General features: G+C 45.8%; 1 protein-coding gene across 6 annotated transcripts in view; it reads left to right on the top strand.

Moving 5' to 3' along the window:
- The window catches only part of LOC135215002 (lethal(2) giant larvae protein homolog 1-like), a 95,237-nt gene that overhangs the window by 67,098 nt on the left and 11,640 nt on the right, over positions 1 to 16,499 (top strand). For all 6 annotated transcript variants that reach the window (XM_064249537.1, XM_064249535.1, XM_064249531.1 and 3 more), the window contains exons 17-20: positions 14,049 to 14,332; positions 14,557 to 14,783; positions 15,209 to 15,386; positions 15,855 to 15,950. In XM_064249537.1, coding sequence (XP_064105607.1) covers positions 14,049 to 14,332; positions 14,557 to 14,783; positions 15,209 to 15,386; positions 15,855 to 15,950 — 785 coding nt within the window. The remainder of the gene's footprint in view (positions 1 to 14,048; positions 14,333 to 14,556; positions 14,784 to 15,208; positions 15,387 to 15,854; positions 15,951 to 16,499) is intronic.

Here is a 16,499-nt window from a genome sequence, read left to right as displayed (position 1 = left end):
GAGGGGACTTCCCCCCCACTAATCACTACTACTGTTATTTCCGCAGGTGCTACTGCCACGAGGGTGGACCTTGGTGAGGTATGGGCGTCCTTCCATTTGCAGGGCGTGCTAGTGTCCAGGGGCTGCGGTTCTATGTCTCGGCCTACTGCGGTCACCCATGGAGTGGTGACCACGCTCCAGGTGACGACGTCTCCTCTACCTGGTGTACTCGCCTCACGTGGTAACAGTCTTGCCTACAGCCGCTGTGAAGTGCCGTTCGCCGTACCGAGAGGGGGGCGTGCCGCCGCCGCTCGTGGTTGCCGCGCTGCCGCGACCACACTTCCGCTGCCCTAGAGCTCGCCCCTGGACCTGCCGCCGGTACCAGGATGTTGCTGGCTGCTGCTCCACTTCCTGTGTTTCCGGTGCTGCCTGCCGTACCTGCCGATTCTGGGCTGACTGTCCGTGCAGTTGCTGCGCTGGCTGTCCCTGCCGTTGCTGCGCTGGCTGTCCCTGCCGTTGCTGCGCTGGCTGTCCCTACCGATGCTGTGCTGGCTGTGCCTGCTGTTCCTGAGATGCCCATACCTGCTGACGTCGTCCCTGTTCGTGGTGGTACTACCCCAGACTATGGTCTGTCTGTACAGGTGCGTCCGGGCCCTGTGGCTTCGGCTACAGCAGCCCCGGCTCCGCCCTGGATGGCAGATCTTACGTCTGTCCTGAGGAAGCTGACGAAGAAGAGGAGGAAGGTGTCGTCGTCGTCTGCCGCCTCTTCCCCTTCGACTTCTAAGGCTTCACAGCCGAGGAAGAAGAAGGTTGCCTCCTCCCTCCTAAGAAGTCTCCCTCGGGAGCTTCTCGGGACCCGTCTCACCTCGGTGGGACGGGAGGGTTCCTTCCGCTGGTCCTCCTGCTCCTTCGGGAGCGGGGCCCGTCCTCTTCTTCCGCAAGGAAGAAGACTACGGGGACCAGAGGGGTACCGGCTAACACCGGTACTTCCTCGCCTGGTGTCAGTGGTTTTGCCACTGCATCAGGGTCCGTCTCGGCCTCTCGTTCGCGGGAGGTACCGAGTGTACGGTCGCCTACCAGCGACCGTGCAGCCAGGAACCAGACCTCTGAGCTCGCTCAGCGTCAGGTTCACGGCACGGTGCGGAAGACTGGTGACAGCCGCTCACGCGACTCTCACCAGACCAGCTCTCGCTCTCGCGGCGACCAGCTGGCTACCCGGGGACGTGACGGTCCACGACCGGCCACGGGCTGAGGCTGGGAAGAGGTCCTCCCGTTCGCCGGTGCCAGCCACGGCTGGAACCAGCGACGTGACGTGCCGTGAGGACAAGCACCGGTCTCACTGTGACAGTGGAGCCTGCAGGTCGCCTGACCGTCGCTCTCACAGAGAGCGATCGGGTACGGCAACCAGCACCAGCTCTTCTGACACTCGAGATCGGGGCCGCTGTGCTCAGTCCAGCCATTCTCCACAGCGAGACGGTTCGACCAGGCCTGCAGCTCGATCGCCACCGCGGGTTGACGATCGCCTGCAGCCCTCCAAGCCTGCTGGTTCTGCCTCTCCCCTACCTTCAACCTCCTCGGGTTACACCGGGAGGAGCGAGGTATTGAGGAGTGATCGTGAGGGGTGCGCCCCTCATGATCCCACCACGACGCCCTACGTGCCAGGCACGGTTCTTGGACCGGCCAGGACGTATGCGCAAGTGGATGGAGAAGACCGAGAGGGCTGTCGCTCTTCCCCCTTCTTAGGAGGAAGGTTCTCGGAATATGCTCTTGTTCGAAGGGCTTAACGGTCCTACTCTGCAAGATGCTGTGACTTCCGAGATCCAGAGGAACTTTGCCGAGGTTATGGCGCTGATTCGTCAGCACAACGACCTCGGGGAAGGATCGCCACTCCCACCAGCAGAGCCACGTCTCGGCTCGAGTCGTTTTGGGGCCCGATAGGGAACCCAAATCGACGGTGGGTCTGCCGCGATCGGAGCTTGCCGACTGTGTTGAACCAGGTAGTCTCTCGTCTCCGGACAAGAAGGCTCTCTCAGTTCTGGCCTGTCGAACAAGCTACTTCCACCTCCTCTACTGCGACAGAGGCGTTTCTACGTGTCTTCGGACACCGTATTTGAATACCCCTTCGGTCCTCCTGAGAGGTTTCGACCTCGACGAGGACTGGAATGAGTCGGGAGGACGGTATCGGCTCTCTCCTGTCAGGTGTCGATCAGCCCCACCCAGACGACGTTCACAGTGGCGGCAGACCCTTACCTACAGTATGAGTTCGTAACCCTCCTCGGGAAAACGTTTTCTCCTGACGATACGTTTTCCCAGGCTCTGAGAGGCCATCGCCGTAAGGCGATGGCTGCTCCTTTTCTTCTCCAACTGCTAGTTCCGCTGGGAAGGCGAGCCAGTATCCAATTCCTCCCCCATTCCCTCTCTCCTCACGGCTACGAGGGAAAGGAGGGATCCTACAGAGATTTCTCTGTAAGATCCCACGTTAGGGGCTGCGCTACCGGGGGGACCTTCGGGTCCTACCTGACGTAAGCCCCGGTCGTTGAGGAGGGATCCTGCCCCTTTCTCGATTTCTACGGGAATCGAGAGGACCACCAGCCGATATCGTTTGACGAATTCGGTGGGGGGTTTCGCAGAGTGCTTAGAATTCTACGGAATTTCTGGCGCACTCAGAGTGTTCGAGTTTTTTACGATCTCCAAACACTTAGGCGAGACCACGGTCCAAAGTGAGCGAGAATCCCCGATAATTGTTACACGATAATCGGGAACCTCGCTTATGCTCGAATTCCTGTAATTTCTAGCATTTGGAAGAAGACTGCTGCTGAAAGAAGAGTATCTCACAGTAGGCGATTAACCTGGAATAGAGAAGAACGGACGGGAACTTCCAGTTTGGTTTGAACTATCGTCTTCGGTATTCTGTTCACCATTGAAGCTTTCCTTTGGGAAAGACTTCTCCTTCACTCTCTTGACTAGAGAACGAAGGCGGTCGATCTCCAATCCTTATTCTCTTTCCTCGAGAGGAAAAGAATTTAGGATGGAGGTCGTGGTACAGAACCTACAAATATACTACGTATATTACCCTCGCGACATGATTCTTTTAACAGTTGAATTGTCCGGGGGTTAGGCGCATACCGTAGTTAACTCTACGGTTTGTGACCGAGACGAATTGTATCTTAATTGAACTGCAACTCGGGGTTGCCTGCAACCTCCCAGCAGTTATCAGTTTCGATTTTAGATACTTGGTATTGTCATGACAACACCAAATCAGCTTTTGTATTTACCGAAATCCGTTTCGGTTAAATATAATTGCTCGAGCGTATTCTTTATGCTCGATGGTTCTAGCCGAACGCATTCCTTCGTGGAATAATGGATTACCTGGCAACTCAGGATGACGAGTCACCGAGAGCTACTGCGTATTGAACTGCCTGATAGCGGCTCAGTATCAGCTAGGTCTCGGAGATGCACCTACGGTTACGTCTCTCTCTCCCCTGGTTTGATTGACTACCGAACCGTATCTCTGCCCAACAATCATGGACTTAGGTCTCTGATTAACGGGGATTCTCGCAATAATGAAGGACCATCTACTGCTGTGACGCTCGATTTCATCGCCTTCGACATTGCGAGAATTTTCAACAGAGATATCTCTTGGACTCTCATCTTTCTGTTTACCGCACGGTAACAGAAGTCTGTACTAGTCACCCGCTGCATCCCACCGCGATAATGCGAATGATTTTTGCAGACATCTGAGTTTGTCTTCAAAATATCTCGTATTCGTAGGTGTGCAATTATTCATTGCTCGCCCCGAATTAACAGATATGTCAGAAGACATCGCCTACTCTCCGACCTGACAGCTCTACTTCCAAATGTTCAGCCCATGAGAAGCAGTTCTTCAGGCAGTATTTCCCTGTCTTCATTACTGAAAAGCGCTCCGCTTTTATTGCAACTACGATCCTCACTGGACAGCAATGAATAGCGGTTAGCGTTCTCAGTGTTTGTAGCACAGGTTCAGAATCTTGAGAATCCTTCTCTCGGTTCAGCTGTGAAGACGTAGGTTGCATTTTCTGTACACCTTCGTCTTCAACGACACATAGTGTTGTTTCTCCTTAGCCGAGAATCAACTATACTATGAGATATCTTGCCATCAGGGACCTCGGTCTCTAGAAGGCAATTGACTTTCGCCTGTTGGGCACATGCCGTAAGAGAGTCATCACCTTGCCTTCTGGCATCGGTGACGAACAAATTATTTGTTTAGTCTCTTGGCATAACCCTTTTAAGGCGAAGGTCACGTGACTTGCTCGGGTGCTTGGACAACTTGCCTCCTACCGAACGCAGTCAGTCGGCAGCTGTCAGAGCGCCCAACCCAAGTCTGTTACGAACTTCGCTGTGGACTTAGTTCGGTTGTTCCATAACAGTCTTTTCTTCGTCCTAACGGCTTGTCACAGTACCTATACCATCGACACCCACCATTGAGTGTCGGTGTCCTATCCACTACCGAGAAGAACAACTTCGCTGCAGACGGATAGACCAGTATGGGTACAGGACATCACCGAAGTCGAGAAGAGGGATAGGTCATACGACCATTCCCTTCTTTTCCTCTGAGGTAATTGCATGACTTTTCCTGCGAAGTCAAGCATCCAGGGGATGGGGATTCGTGACGCTCGATTTCGTACCGAATTCGTAGCGAAGACTCTGAACCCTTCGGTTCCTGACGATCGGTTAGAGTCCTTCACAATCCCCTCCCTAATGGACTTCACCGCCTTCGATGCGAAGGAGATGCTGCTTTGTCCTGTGGAAGCGCGACCGCGCTTTCTGAAGAAACTCGACATCCCAGGCTGAGTGTTGAAGACTCTTCGTCAGCACCAAGATGACCTAGAAGTACACTCCCTCGAGTTACACAAGAACTTCTCCGTGGCGCAGGTACTGAAGGCAGGGGTCTGGTACAACCAGACCACTGGCACCTCCTTCTACCTTTTGGATATTGCCCACAGGTCCTTGGATCGTTTTCCTTGGACCCGTGGTGGCTGCTCAACACGTTGTGTAGCTAACCCAGACCCTAGCAGGCTGAACAGCATCGAGTCCTGGTGTGACTGTAAGAATAGATAAGTGAATGAGAGAGTGACTGGCTTCTCTTCCTATCTTTTTCTCCCCCTCTACCTGTGGGTAGAGGATACGGTCATCACCTTGCTGGATAAGGACGAGATGCCGGTGAGCTACTCGACAGAGCCCCATCCTATCCCTTTCACTAGGGATGGGAGCGAATATCCACCACTTCCTCCTACAGGGGGGGGAAGTGGATGCCAACAAGAGACAAACCATAACTTTATGTTGCCTCTTGCAAATAGGAACTTGTTCTTGTTTGCTGGTACGAAGAGATACGCTTGCCTCTCTCTTAGTACTTGGTCCAGAGGTCTGACCATTGATCCTGCGGTGCACACCCCGATCAATCGGACAGAGGCTTGGATCCCTCCCTCGCTCTTACGACCAGGGAGGCATTCCAAGGTTGGGCGAACACCAGTCTGTTCACAAAAGACTCAGATTCCTCCCACCAAGAAGTGAGTCTTCCTATTGTAAAAGGACCGAAGGTTTGTATGCCGTGTCGGAACAAATGACAATTTGTCCAAAATTGCATTTTTCCTAACTATACAAACCTGAGGTCCTTTTACACATAGTCCCACCTCATGCCACCCCTCACTCTGCAGTTTTTGCTTGGGCCAAAAGCAAAAGTGATTTGTTTACCTCCCAGTCGCGCGCGCGCGCCTGTCGGACAAGCAGTTAACTACCGAACCCCTTGTTCGAAAGCTTACGACCTATCCAGCTGCCGCTAGTACCTTCCTATTGTAAAAGGACCTCAGGTTTGTATAGTTAGGAAAAATGCAATTTTGGACAAATTGTCATTTTTTCGTTTTGGTGATGTACAATTTCTTGGTGGGCTTTTTTGCTTCATCAGTTAGCTGCCTAGTTATCAACAAGTTATTACGAAGATGCCTGATGCTAGTTCTTCTTCAGTTAGGTTTTGCAGCAGTGGCTGCAAAACTAGATTAGCTAAACTATGTTAGGATCCGCACTCCAAATGTGTTAATGTAGGGGGTCAGTGCTGTATTAAGGAATTAACTTGTGATGAGTGCCGTAGTTTAGATGAACAAGGTTGGAAGACTTTTCAAGCCCATTTGGATAAAATGGACAAAGATAGGAGAAGGAAGCAGTGCTTAGAGCATGTAGTAAAACTAGAGTAGAGACAACTTCCGTGCCTTTAGAGGTGAGCAAACAGTCACTATCTTCTCCACTTTTATCTAATATTTCACCTTTTGATAGTCCTCCAACTTCAGTACCATTTACTCCAGACCAGGTATCCCATGTTTCCGGTCCCAACACCATTTCCATGTTAGAGGAGTGTTCGTAAAGAGTCAAGCGATAAGGCCAGTGTTAGGCCAAGTGTCAGTGTCAGTGTCAGTGTCGTGTCCGAGGAGGCGACTGTCCGTTCCCGCTGTTCTCCTAGACGAAGGTCACTGTCATACTGCCCAGTTCCTGGGAGAAGACATACCGGAGGTCGAAGGGAGACTGGGGGAGTTTGCCCACGGTCAGTCGCCGACTCCGTCGACGTAGTCGACTCGCAAGTGCCCAGGAAACGCCGCTGGAAAGGCGTAGATATCAGTGACGTGCAGTTGTCGAGGTGAAAAGTGTGGAGTGATTTTGTGTCGCGTCCTTTGAAGAGACATGCCCAGCGTACGAGAGGGATGCCGCCGCCGTTAAGAGCGCTTGCGCGCTTGCGAGACTGACTCACCTCGTTGTGTATCGGTAGGAGTTTCGACTTGTTCGCCTCATTCGTCTCGAGCTGTTTTGACTCGTTCGCCTTCTTCGCCTCGAGCTGCTTCGACTTGTTCGCCTCATACGTCTCGTGTGGTTTCGACTCCCTGTCGTTCGTTTTCGAAGAAGAACCGTACGACAGCCATGACTCCGGTCCAGATTTTCGGAGAGGATCGTCAGTCCTCTTTGGATATCGTATCTTCAGACGGAGTCAGACATTCAGGTGCGTTACATTAACTCACTTGTGAGACTGACTCGCATTGTTGGATTTGTTGTTTGCAGTGGTACCGTCTTTTGTACATAAAGGCAAATGAAGAATTTCATTATTCAGTGCCGTAGCCTGTGGTCGGAAAAGCCACAAGGAGTTGCCAGATGTCACCAGAAAGCCACACTTATAGACAGAATTCCTCAAAATGGCAACCCTGGTTGTGTGTCAATAGGAATTTCGACTCGTTCGCCTCATTCGTCTCGAGCTGTTTCGACTCGTTCGCCTCATTCACCTCGATCTGCTTCGACTCGTTCGCCTCATTCGCCTCGAGCTGCTTCAACTCGTTCACCTCATTCGCCTCAAGCTGCTTTGACTCGTTCACCTCATACGTCTCGAGCTGCTTCGACTCGTTCGCCTCATACGTCTTGTGTTGTTTTGACTCCCAGTCGTTTGTTTTCGAAGAAGAGCCGTACGACAGCCACGACTTCGGCTTCGCCTAAGGATGATGCGAAGGCCAACCCTTGCTAGAGGATTCCGCTTTGTGTTCCTTTAAACATCAACTTCAAGAATTGATGGTCTTTTTGAAGAAGACAACGAGCCAGACGGAAGAGGAAGACGGGGTATCGGCCGTCCTGTCGGAAGAGGAAACTCAAGACCAAGATTCGAAGCCCTCTTCTGCTTATTCTAGACTTTTAAGGTTCCTGTTGCAGACGTATACAGACTTTGTTTTTTGAATCAGCTTCGTCTTATTCCCCTCTGTCGATGTTTGTGAAGGATTGATCAACGCTTTCGGGATTACCGAAACCAGTCCTCGAAGAAAGCACTGAAAGAAGAGAAGAGTGGCTTGCTAAGAAGAGGGAGTCAGGCAAGGCTTCGTTTGCCTTCCCTCAGTCGAAGTTGCAAATAAAAACTCCTTCTTTGGGAGTTTTCTGCCTCCTCCTAAGGAGACTTCTCCGGCCTTGTGGACTCTCACTTACTCTGCCCGCTGTGGCTAAGGCGACTAGGAATAGTGTCTTCATAGTTAAGTCTCTCATGGTTGACGAACTCAATGGTTCGAATTGGGGACCGTTGAGCCACCCTAAACTACATCCAATTCCATTCCACTTCTTCATGCTTGGAATCTTGGAGGAACTAAAGACGAATGTCGAGGCCTCTATGCTTGGAAACTGATGTAACTTCTTGGTGTCCCTCAGAAATAACAAAATTCCTCAATTTCTGTTATAGATGTTTCAGAAGAAGAGATGCTAGGTTGTCTGCACCATGACCTAAAACTTTCCACTGGGACTGGTAGAGCTGGACAGAAGAGCTTTTTCTACAGCTAGCAATAGCTTCTGACGCCCTTCGCGGAAACCCTTTTGCTCGGACCAGGTTCCTGACAGTCTGAATCCAGTCAGGACCAGAGCAGACAACCTTTGTGGTATCAGTTGTAATGGGGTTATCTGAGAAGCGATGGATTTTGTGAAATTAGTCTGGTAAATCCACCAGCAGATTTACCAGCTCTTTCCTGGGCCAGAATGGCACTACTAGGGTCATTGTCACATTCTGGTGCGATTGAAGCTTGTTTAAGATCTCTTATCATTCCGAAGGGAGGAAAGGCGCAATCGTCCAGTCCTGCCCAATCTAGCAGCATCACATCTGTTCTCCACGCTAGTGGTTCTGGAATAGGAGAACAGGAAGGGGAAGGCGATTGTCCCTCGATGTGGCGAACAGGTCTACTGATGGTCTTCCCCAAAGCTTCCTGAGGTCCTGGCACACACACTTGTTCAGTCTTTTCTGTTGGTAACACCTGATTTACCCGACTCAGTTCGTCTGCAATCATGTTCATTCTCCCTTATGCAATCTTGGAAGAAGGGTGATCCTCTTCTCGTTCGTCCAGGTGAGGAGATCTTCGGCTATCTTGCTGAGAGAGAACGGGTGGGTCCCTCCCTGCTTCCACACATACGACTATGCTGTGGTGTTGGCTGAGTAGTCTGCTATGTTTCCTTCGGTGACTAAAGGTCGAACGCTTGTACTCCTAAAAGGATGGCCTTCAATTCCTTCCCATTGATGTGCAAGGTCTTTCTCATTCTGTCCATAGACCTGATACTCTCTTGGCTCCTAGGAGGGCTCCCCATCCGCTGGCTGAGGCATCTGAGAAGAACTGCAGGTCGGGGTTCGACACGACTAGGGAAATTCCTTCTTGTAATCTTTCCCTCGAAAGCCACCAACGAAGATCCACCATTATCTCTTCCATCAGGGGGAAAGCTAATGAGTCCGACTGTGTCTTCCGGGACCAATTTGTTTCCAAGAAGAACTGAAGCGGCCTCATGTGTAGGCGTCCTGACTTAACAAACTCTCCAGTGAAGCCAGGGTCCTGACTAGGCTCATCCATTCGAGAGCTGAGCAGGATGGGCGAACCAGAAACTGTTGGACTGGCGACAGGCAGGATTCTTTCTTCTTCAGGGAGAGAAAAACCTGAAAAGCTAGAGAGAATAATCCTTAATAGAGAATCCTCTGAGTAGGAATCAATTGGGACTTCTCAGTGGTTATTAAGATACCCAATTGTTGTGTCAAAGTAAGCGTCTTCTCCAAGTCCTTCACACACGGACGACTGGATCCGGCACTTAGGAGCCAGTCGTCTAAGTAAAAGGCTGTGTTGATCCTCATAAAGTGCAGCCATTTTCCCAGAGGAGCGAGAATCCGAGTAAATACTTGAGGTGTGTGGCAGACCGAAGCAGAGGGCTCTGGACTGGAAGACTCCTCTTGAAGACGAATCTCAGGAACTTTCTGGAGTTCTGATGAATGGGGGCATGGAAGCAGCATCCTTCAGGTCGAGAGATACCATCCAGTCGCCCGGTTGGATGGCTGACATTACTGATCAACTGGTTTCCATTCGGAATTTCTTCTTCCGGATGAGGATGTTCAAAGCGCTTACGTCCAAAACAGGTCTCCATCCCCCTGATACCTTGGGGACTACAAAGAGCCGGTTGTAAAACCCTGGGGAGTTCGTGTCTTTTGTAGCCGGTTGTAAAACCCTGGGGAGTTTGTGTCTGTTACCTCCTCTATGACCTTTTGGCTGATGAGCTCTTCTACGTCTTTGGCTAAAGCCAAAGCTCTTATTGATTCCGTAGAGTATGCTGTCAAACAGACAGGTGTATTGGACAGTGGTGGATCCGGTGAAAGGGATCACATATCCCTCTCGAAGCACCTGTATGACCCGCTGTTCTGCACCTCTTCGACCCCAATTCCTCCCAGTAGCTGTGGAGTTTTGCCCCCACGGGGGGTGAAGGACCTTTTGATCATTAATCTGTCTTAAAGAGAGGTCTCTTGGTAGACTTGGAGGAAGGTTTGGCTCCTGTCGCCCGAGGTTTGTTAGGTCTTCTCACTGATTGAGACAGAAGATCATTGGTGGACTTGTTCTCGAGGTCCGACAGTACATGCTTGACGGTTTCTTGGAAACAGGTGAAGTTTACTCGGGGGAGAACAACAAAGCCGATGTTTGTTTCATGGATACTCCTAGAGATGTGAAGGAGCACCACCATTCTCTCTTCTTGAGTACTCCCATAGTGAATAAGGCAGCCAATTCCACTGAACCGTGTCTCGCTGCCCTGTCCGCACAGGATAACAGATTGAGTCAGTCCGCAGAAAAATCCTCATCCAGAGACTGGCAATCTTCAATTTTCTGGCCAACGCTGTAATTGTCCAATCCAGAAAACTGAAGACTTTTATCACCTTGTATAAGTTCTTTACCAGGTGTCAGTAGCGGAAATGGTGTTGGGAGAGGAAGCATAGGGGGACCCGGTGTTTACCCTCTACTGTCTCCTCGCCTTGAGTTTGAGGTGTTTTGCGTTTATGTGAAGCCCTGGGGGTACATGTACCTGAAGTACCCACCAGTTCTTATATCTGGTTAAGGGTATCATATGGTTTTTAGTGTAGGTGATGGTGTTGTGTAGTGTTATCTGGTCTTTTTGCCCAGGGCAAGGGCAAACTATTATTGTTTTTGTCAATACAATCGGTGAACTTCCATGATTGCAAAAATCCCACCATTAGTAGGGACGACCCTGGCCTTTACTGCCATGTCTCCTACATGTGATGAGAGCGCCGACCAGAGGCAGTATCTACCTGTAGCTGCTCTCTCACAAGATAAGGTACTGCAGACATTATATATAATGTGAGCACATGACTGTTGTTTTTGTTCATAAAGCTGTCCATATACCCACCTTCCGGGTAATGTGGAGTCAGCTAATGTAATTGTTTGGTAAGTCACTTATGTGAAAATGATATTTTAATGATAAAATAAGGTTTCACATATACTTACCAAACAATTACATAATCAGAGCCCTCCCTCCCTCCCCACAGATGGATGTTGCGGCTCAAACAAATTGAAGTCTAAAGCTCAGCTGTACCAGGTATTCCCGAAAGTGGGCGGGATCTGTATCACCTACACAAACGATGGCAGCGCTGCTACCGCCGCCAGGAATTTGAATTTTCAACTGCCAGTTTGAAAGCGTACAGCTAATGTAATTGTTTGGTAAGTATATGTGAAACCTTATTTTATCATTACAATATCATTTTTGGAATTGTTTTGCATCACCTTGCTTTTTGTTACAGTCTGACCTTGAAAATCCAGCACCTTTGGGACCAGACCACTGCCGGACCACAGAAAATTCCGGATTTTAGAAATCACCCCTAAAAACTCCTATATAAACAGTTTTGCCAGCTCATTTCACATAAGCACACTGTCAAATTTTGATCTCCTCCACCCTTCATTGTTTTTCAGCAATTCAAACTTTTCTGGCTTTCATTTTCAGCAAAAACCTAAAAATCTGCTGCCTTTGTTTCTTAAAATTTACATGTGCGTGTGAGACATGCTGAAAGATATCAATTTGCAAAAGTCAAATAATACAGTTGTGTTAAGAATTATTAGTAAAACTGCTGTTATGTACCGTATGCAGTTATATTTTGTGCATTATTGTTGTATTATGAACATAGCAAACGCATGCCATTTGCATTCTGCTAATGTAGACATTCTTACAATCACCAGCTGACTGTATTTAACCAATATCATCACAGCCATTAGTTGCTAAATGAAATGCATTTCAGAGATTTGTTTTATATGAAAATTATCAAAGCAGTTTAAAAATGCAGCTCTATTTTTAGATGCAGTAGCATAAATGAAGTAAAGCTGTGATTTTGCCAGTACTGTATTGGATGTTGCTTCAGGCTCTTCCAAAATGTTTTGTGACTTGCACATTATTCGTTTCTTCAGCCACAGCTACAACTGTAAATTTAGTGGCATACTTTCGTAACACTTTCATTTACTTTGAGTGAAGCAAGAATAAAGATCTATTTTATTTTATTTTTTTCAGTACTTGCTGTTGTTTTTGCCAGTGTCTTGCACCCAATAGTAAGTTGTTAATTATAAGAAAATAGTGATGGAATCTCAGACAAGTCACAATGTTGGTAAGCCTGATTTAATGTATGAAGATTCACGTTTACCTAATGAACTTTGACTTCTAAGCCTATGTATTAATTAAAAGCTAACTCTGTCAATGGTATCTAACAAAATCGAGACAGAAACTGAAAGTTTAGCATAGTGTAGTCTACTGGAATACACCTCGCACTATACATGATGTATATGATGAAATCATGATTTTGAATAAAATTTTAATGATCCCGTGGTACGTACATTAGATCGGAGGAGACATGAGTTTAGACACTAATTACAAGCAGTCCATGGTTATTGGCGGGGGTTCTGTTCCCAGGGGAATTCTGATAAGCAAAAACTGCCATTAACTGAAACACTGTGATTGAGAGTGCCTCTGTTAGGTATGTTATGGCGCTGATAACCAGAATTCTGCGCCTTATGGTGACATAAGGCACTGATTTTATGGTGGTAGACAAGCCCCATAAAACCGGATCGCTGATAACCAAGTCTGCTGTAAATTTTTTAGTTTCACAGAATGTTTTACGTAGTTGGAAATGAACACTGCTTGTATATTTGTGGAGAAAGCTTCTGTTCTGAAAAAAAAAAAAATGAAATGTGGCAACACCCCTGTAGCCACTCATGAACTATGGCGGCTGATTCCATAACATCCTGGAACATGGAATGCCAGAATTTCGAGGTCGGACTGTATCAGCATTTTAAATGGAGCCTGTGAAACCTAATTTTTCCTCAACAAATACAAAACCTTGGCCTTTACCAATGGTAGTACCTTTGCAGCTCGAAACTGCCCTTCAATTCTAACAAGGTTGTAAGGTTACCTACTGGCAGTAAACACCTAACAACCTTGTTAGAATAAATGGTCAGTTTCCAGCAGTGCTGAAGGTACTTCCATATGTAAAGGCCTCAGGTTTGTACTTTTGGAATAATAAGAATTACTTTAAAAAATTTTATACTACTATTATTATTATTATTAAGAGGGAGGTAAAGTATTTTAAGAGTTGTTCAAGGGGTTTGGGTTTCATAATGAAATTTGATTGTTATTAACTCAATAAAAATTTAATGATTTGATCAGATTGTAAAATATTTAGACTGTGTCCTTATTTGATTTACTTCCAAAACTTGAATTTTGTTGTTGGTTAATTGGCAAAATTTTTACTTTGGATGATGACATAAAGCTTGTTATTGGACTTTTTCATAAGAATTTTATCAGAAAATTTAATATAGTGGGACTTACTGTCAATGTATCACTTGTAGAATTTGATCTTGTCAGTTTAGGTTGTGCAAGATGAAGAGAACTGAACAAGACCTCTTGATACCTGAGTAAGGATGGTCACAAATTTTGTTCATATTCATCAAGGTTAAAATCTATTGTGATTTGAAAATTAAGCCATGAAAGCTATGTAAGAATCACTTGATACAAAAAATTATTATAGGCTAACCTGTTTAATAATCTAAATTGTGCATTATGTAATATGTTGTAATTTTTGCTTTATTTTACATAATTAGTCTCCTCCCTCTTATATGTCATCATGTGTGTTTCCAATTTGTATTCCCTTTTTCCTGAAGTTTTGTAGCCTAAGTAAGAATAAGCCTTTTTGTGCTACTAGATATTTATAATTTTGATTTTGATTTTTGCAGCTCAAGCAATGTCTGCCACATTGTGGGCTGGCACAAACAGTGGTGCCATCTTTGTGTTCACAATTGCCATACCACCTTCAGATAAAAGAAGTGAAATAACTTTAACTGTACAGTTGGGAAAAGAGATTCATCTCAAACATGGCGCTCCAGTTATAAGCATTTGTATCTTAGATGGGGCCAGTCGACCCTTCCCGGAGCCTATGGCTGTGAAAAAAGAAGCAGCTGCTCCTCACAATTCTAACCAACCTCACAGAGTCTTAATATGCTCAGAGGAACAATTCAAGGTAATGTATTCAAGTTTACATGTCTTTCATCCTTATGTTTTCTTCAGTATCTGAAGTGATGTGAATTATGTTAGATTATATTTTGTGCTTTGTCAGTTTTTAAATTTTTTTGTTCAATTTCTACCATAACCCAAGCAAATTTGTTTTTGGTGATAATAGAGTTCAAAGAATTACTTGAACAGTTGAGGTTAAGCTTATGGTTTGTAATGCTCTTTCTCTTTCAGGTATTTACTTTGCCACAACTCAAGCCTTTCTGTAAATTCAAACTAACTGCTCATGAAGGATCGAGAGTGCGTAAGATTGGTTATGCCAATTTCGTGTCCAGTGCAGATGCTTCGTATTCAGAAGCAGCATTTATGGTGATAACTAACCAGGGTGACTTCAATGTGTTCTCTTTGCCAGACTGCCGAAGACAAATACAAGCACCCTATATTAAAAAAGAAGACATTAGGTTTGTATTACTCGGATTGAAAGTGATTATGGGAATAGAATATTGTACATTATTTGCTTTAGCATGGTTTTACAAGGTAATTAAAATTAAGAGTTGAATTGAGGATATTCTAAAAACTGCTAAGCTAAAGATGAGTGCAATAATAATTAAATCATTGTGATAGTACTGAAATACTGGATGATTGCCATTGTTTTGTCTCCATTTTTTATTAGCTGCTGTTCTTCATTTTTTTACCTCCCCTGCTGTGGCATTCTCTTCCATGGAGTGAGTGTTACCCTTTAGTCTGGGTTTGGGAAATGTTTAAAGCTAATTTAATTAGGTATTTTATACTGTAGTTAGAATACTTTTTACCTCTTGTTATTCTAGATTGACTATTTAAACTCATAATATTTGTTTTTTACTAATTAATTTTGTGCTTTTAATAGTGGTATCAACAGTGTGGTGTTCAGCAATCGAGGTGAAGCCTTATATATGATGTCTCCATGTGAGTTGGAACGTGTATCCCTGTCAGCGCGGTATATTACAAAAGCATCAGGAACTATTCCAGTTCTTGTTAAGCCTAAACAGCCAGAAGTTAAGGAAAAAGAAATTTCTGATGCCAAGGTAAGAAAAACTACTTTCCTCACAGAGATTGATCTTACATTTGTAATGATATCTTCATTTAAGTATGTATTTGTCATTAATAATCATGGCTTCACCTAACATGGAAAGACTGTACTATTTCCATTGTATCTACACATATATAGTGAAGTATAAGGTATTGGAAGTGAAGCAAATTTTAAAACAGGACATATAAGGGCAGTGAAGACAGCAAAGCAGAAAAATATCAGATCAACACAGCAATAAACAGTTACTATACAGAAAAAAGATACACACACACACACAAAAGGGGGAAGTCAGCCAGCATGCTATGAACATGTGAAGTCCAGGATGAAGAACAGTGTAGTGTTTTAAGTTATTCAGTGAATTCAGTTGAATAAATAAAAGATGTTTTTGACATCCAGGTAAATTCAGTAGGATTGACCATGTAGTTTATAATCAGTCTAATAAGGTTGGCTTTTGGGCTTTCAGGTAAATGATGAGCCAAAGCAAGATGACGACAAGGATGCCCCAGAACCTTCCGAAAATGCAGCAGCACCAGCTGAACCCCCTGCTGAGGAGAGGGAGGTAAACATTTTTATGAAGTTTTAATGATTACATTCTTAGGTACTGTATAACTTCATGTTTACTCTTATGGTTAAGATGTTTGAGTTTGTACCAAAACCACATCATTACATTTCAAGAATCTTATAGGCTGTTACAATAAGATTTGCTTGCTGGTGAGATGATAATATAATTGGAGCAAATGGTTTCTCCAAAAATTCTTAGAGCTTACTACCAAAGCTGTTGCCTTCATACTGGGAGTACCCTTTTGTGAAACTTGTATTGATGTGGGAAATTTATGTAAGCTAAGGGATCAAATATCTTTTTACTGCGAGGCATTTTCTGTTTGACAAACTCACCATGCCAAGATTATTGAAATTTCAGTATATTAAATTTATAACCACATTTTGTATGTTTGCCAAATGGCAAACTGGTATAAGCTTTGTGTCATACTGAAATAGATTGAAGAAGTTGGAAGAAATTGCAGGAGCATATGTTATGGTGATTATGGACTTTCTACTGTAATTTTTTTTATGTAAACAAAAAACAAAATTTTGGGTACAAATCCTTGTG

This window comes from Macrobrachium nipponense, chromosome 46 (assembly GCF_015104395.2).
Source record: "Macrobrachium nipponense isolate FS-2020 chromosome 46, ASM1510439v2, whole genome shotgun sequence".
NCBI classification, from domain to species: Eukaryota; Metazoa; Arthropoda; class Malacostraca; order Decapoda; family Palaemonidae; genus Macrobrachium; species Macrobrachium nipponense.
This window is presented reverse-complemented; position numbering and strand designations above follow the sequence as displayed.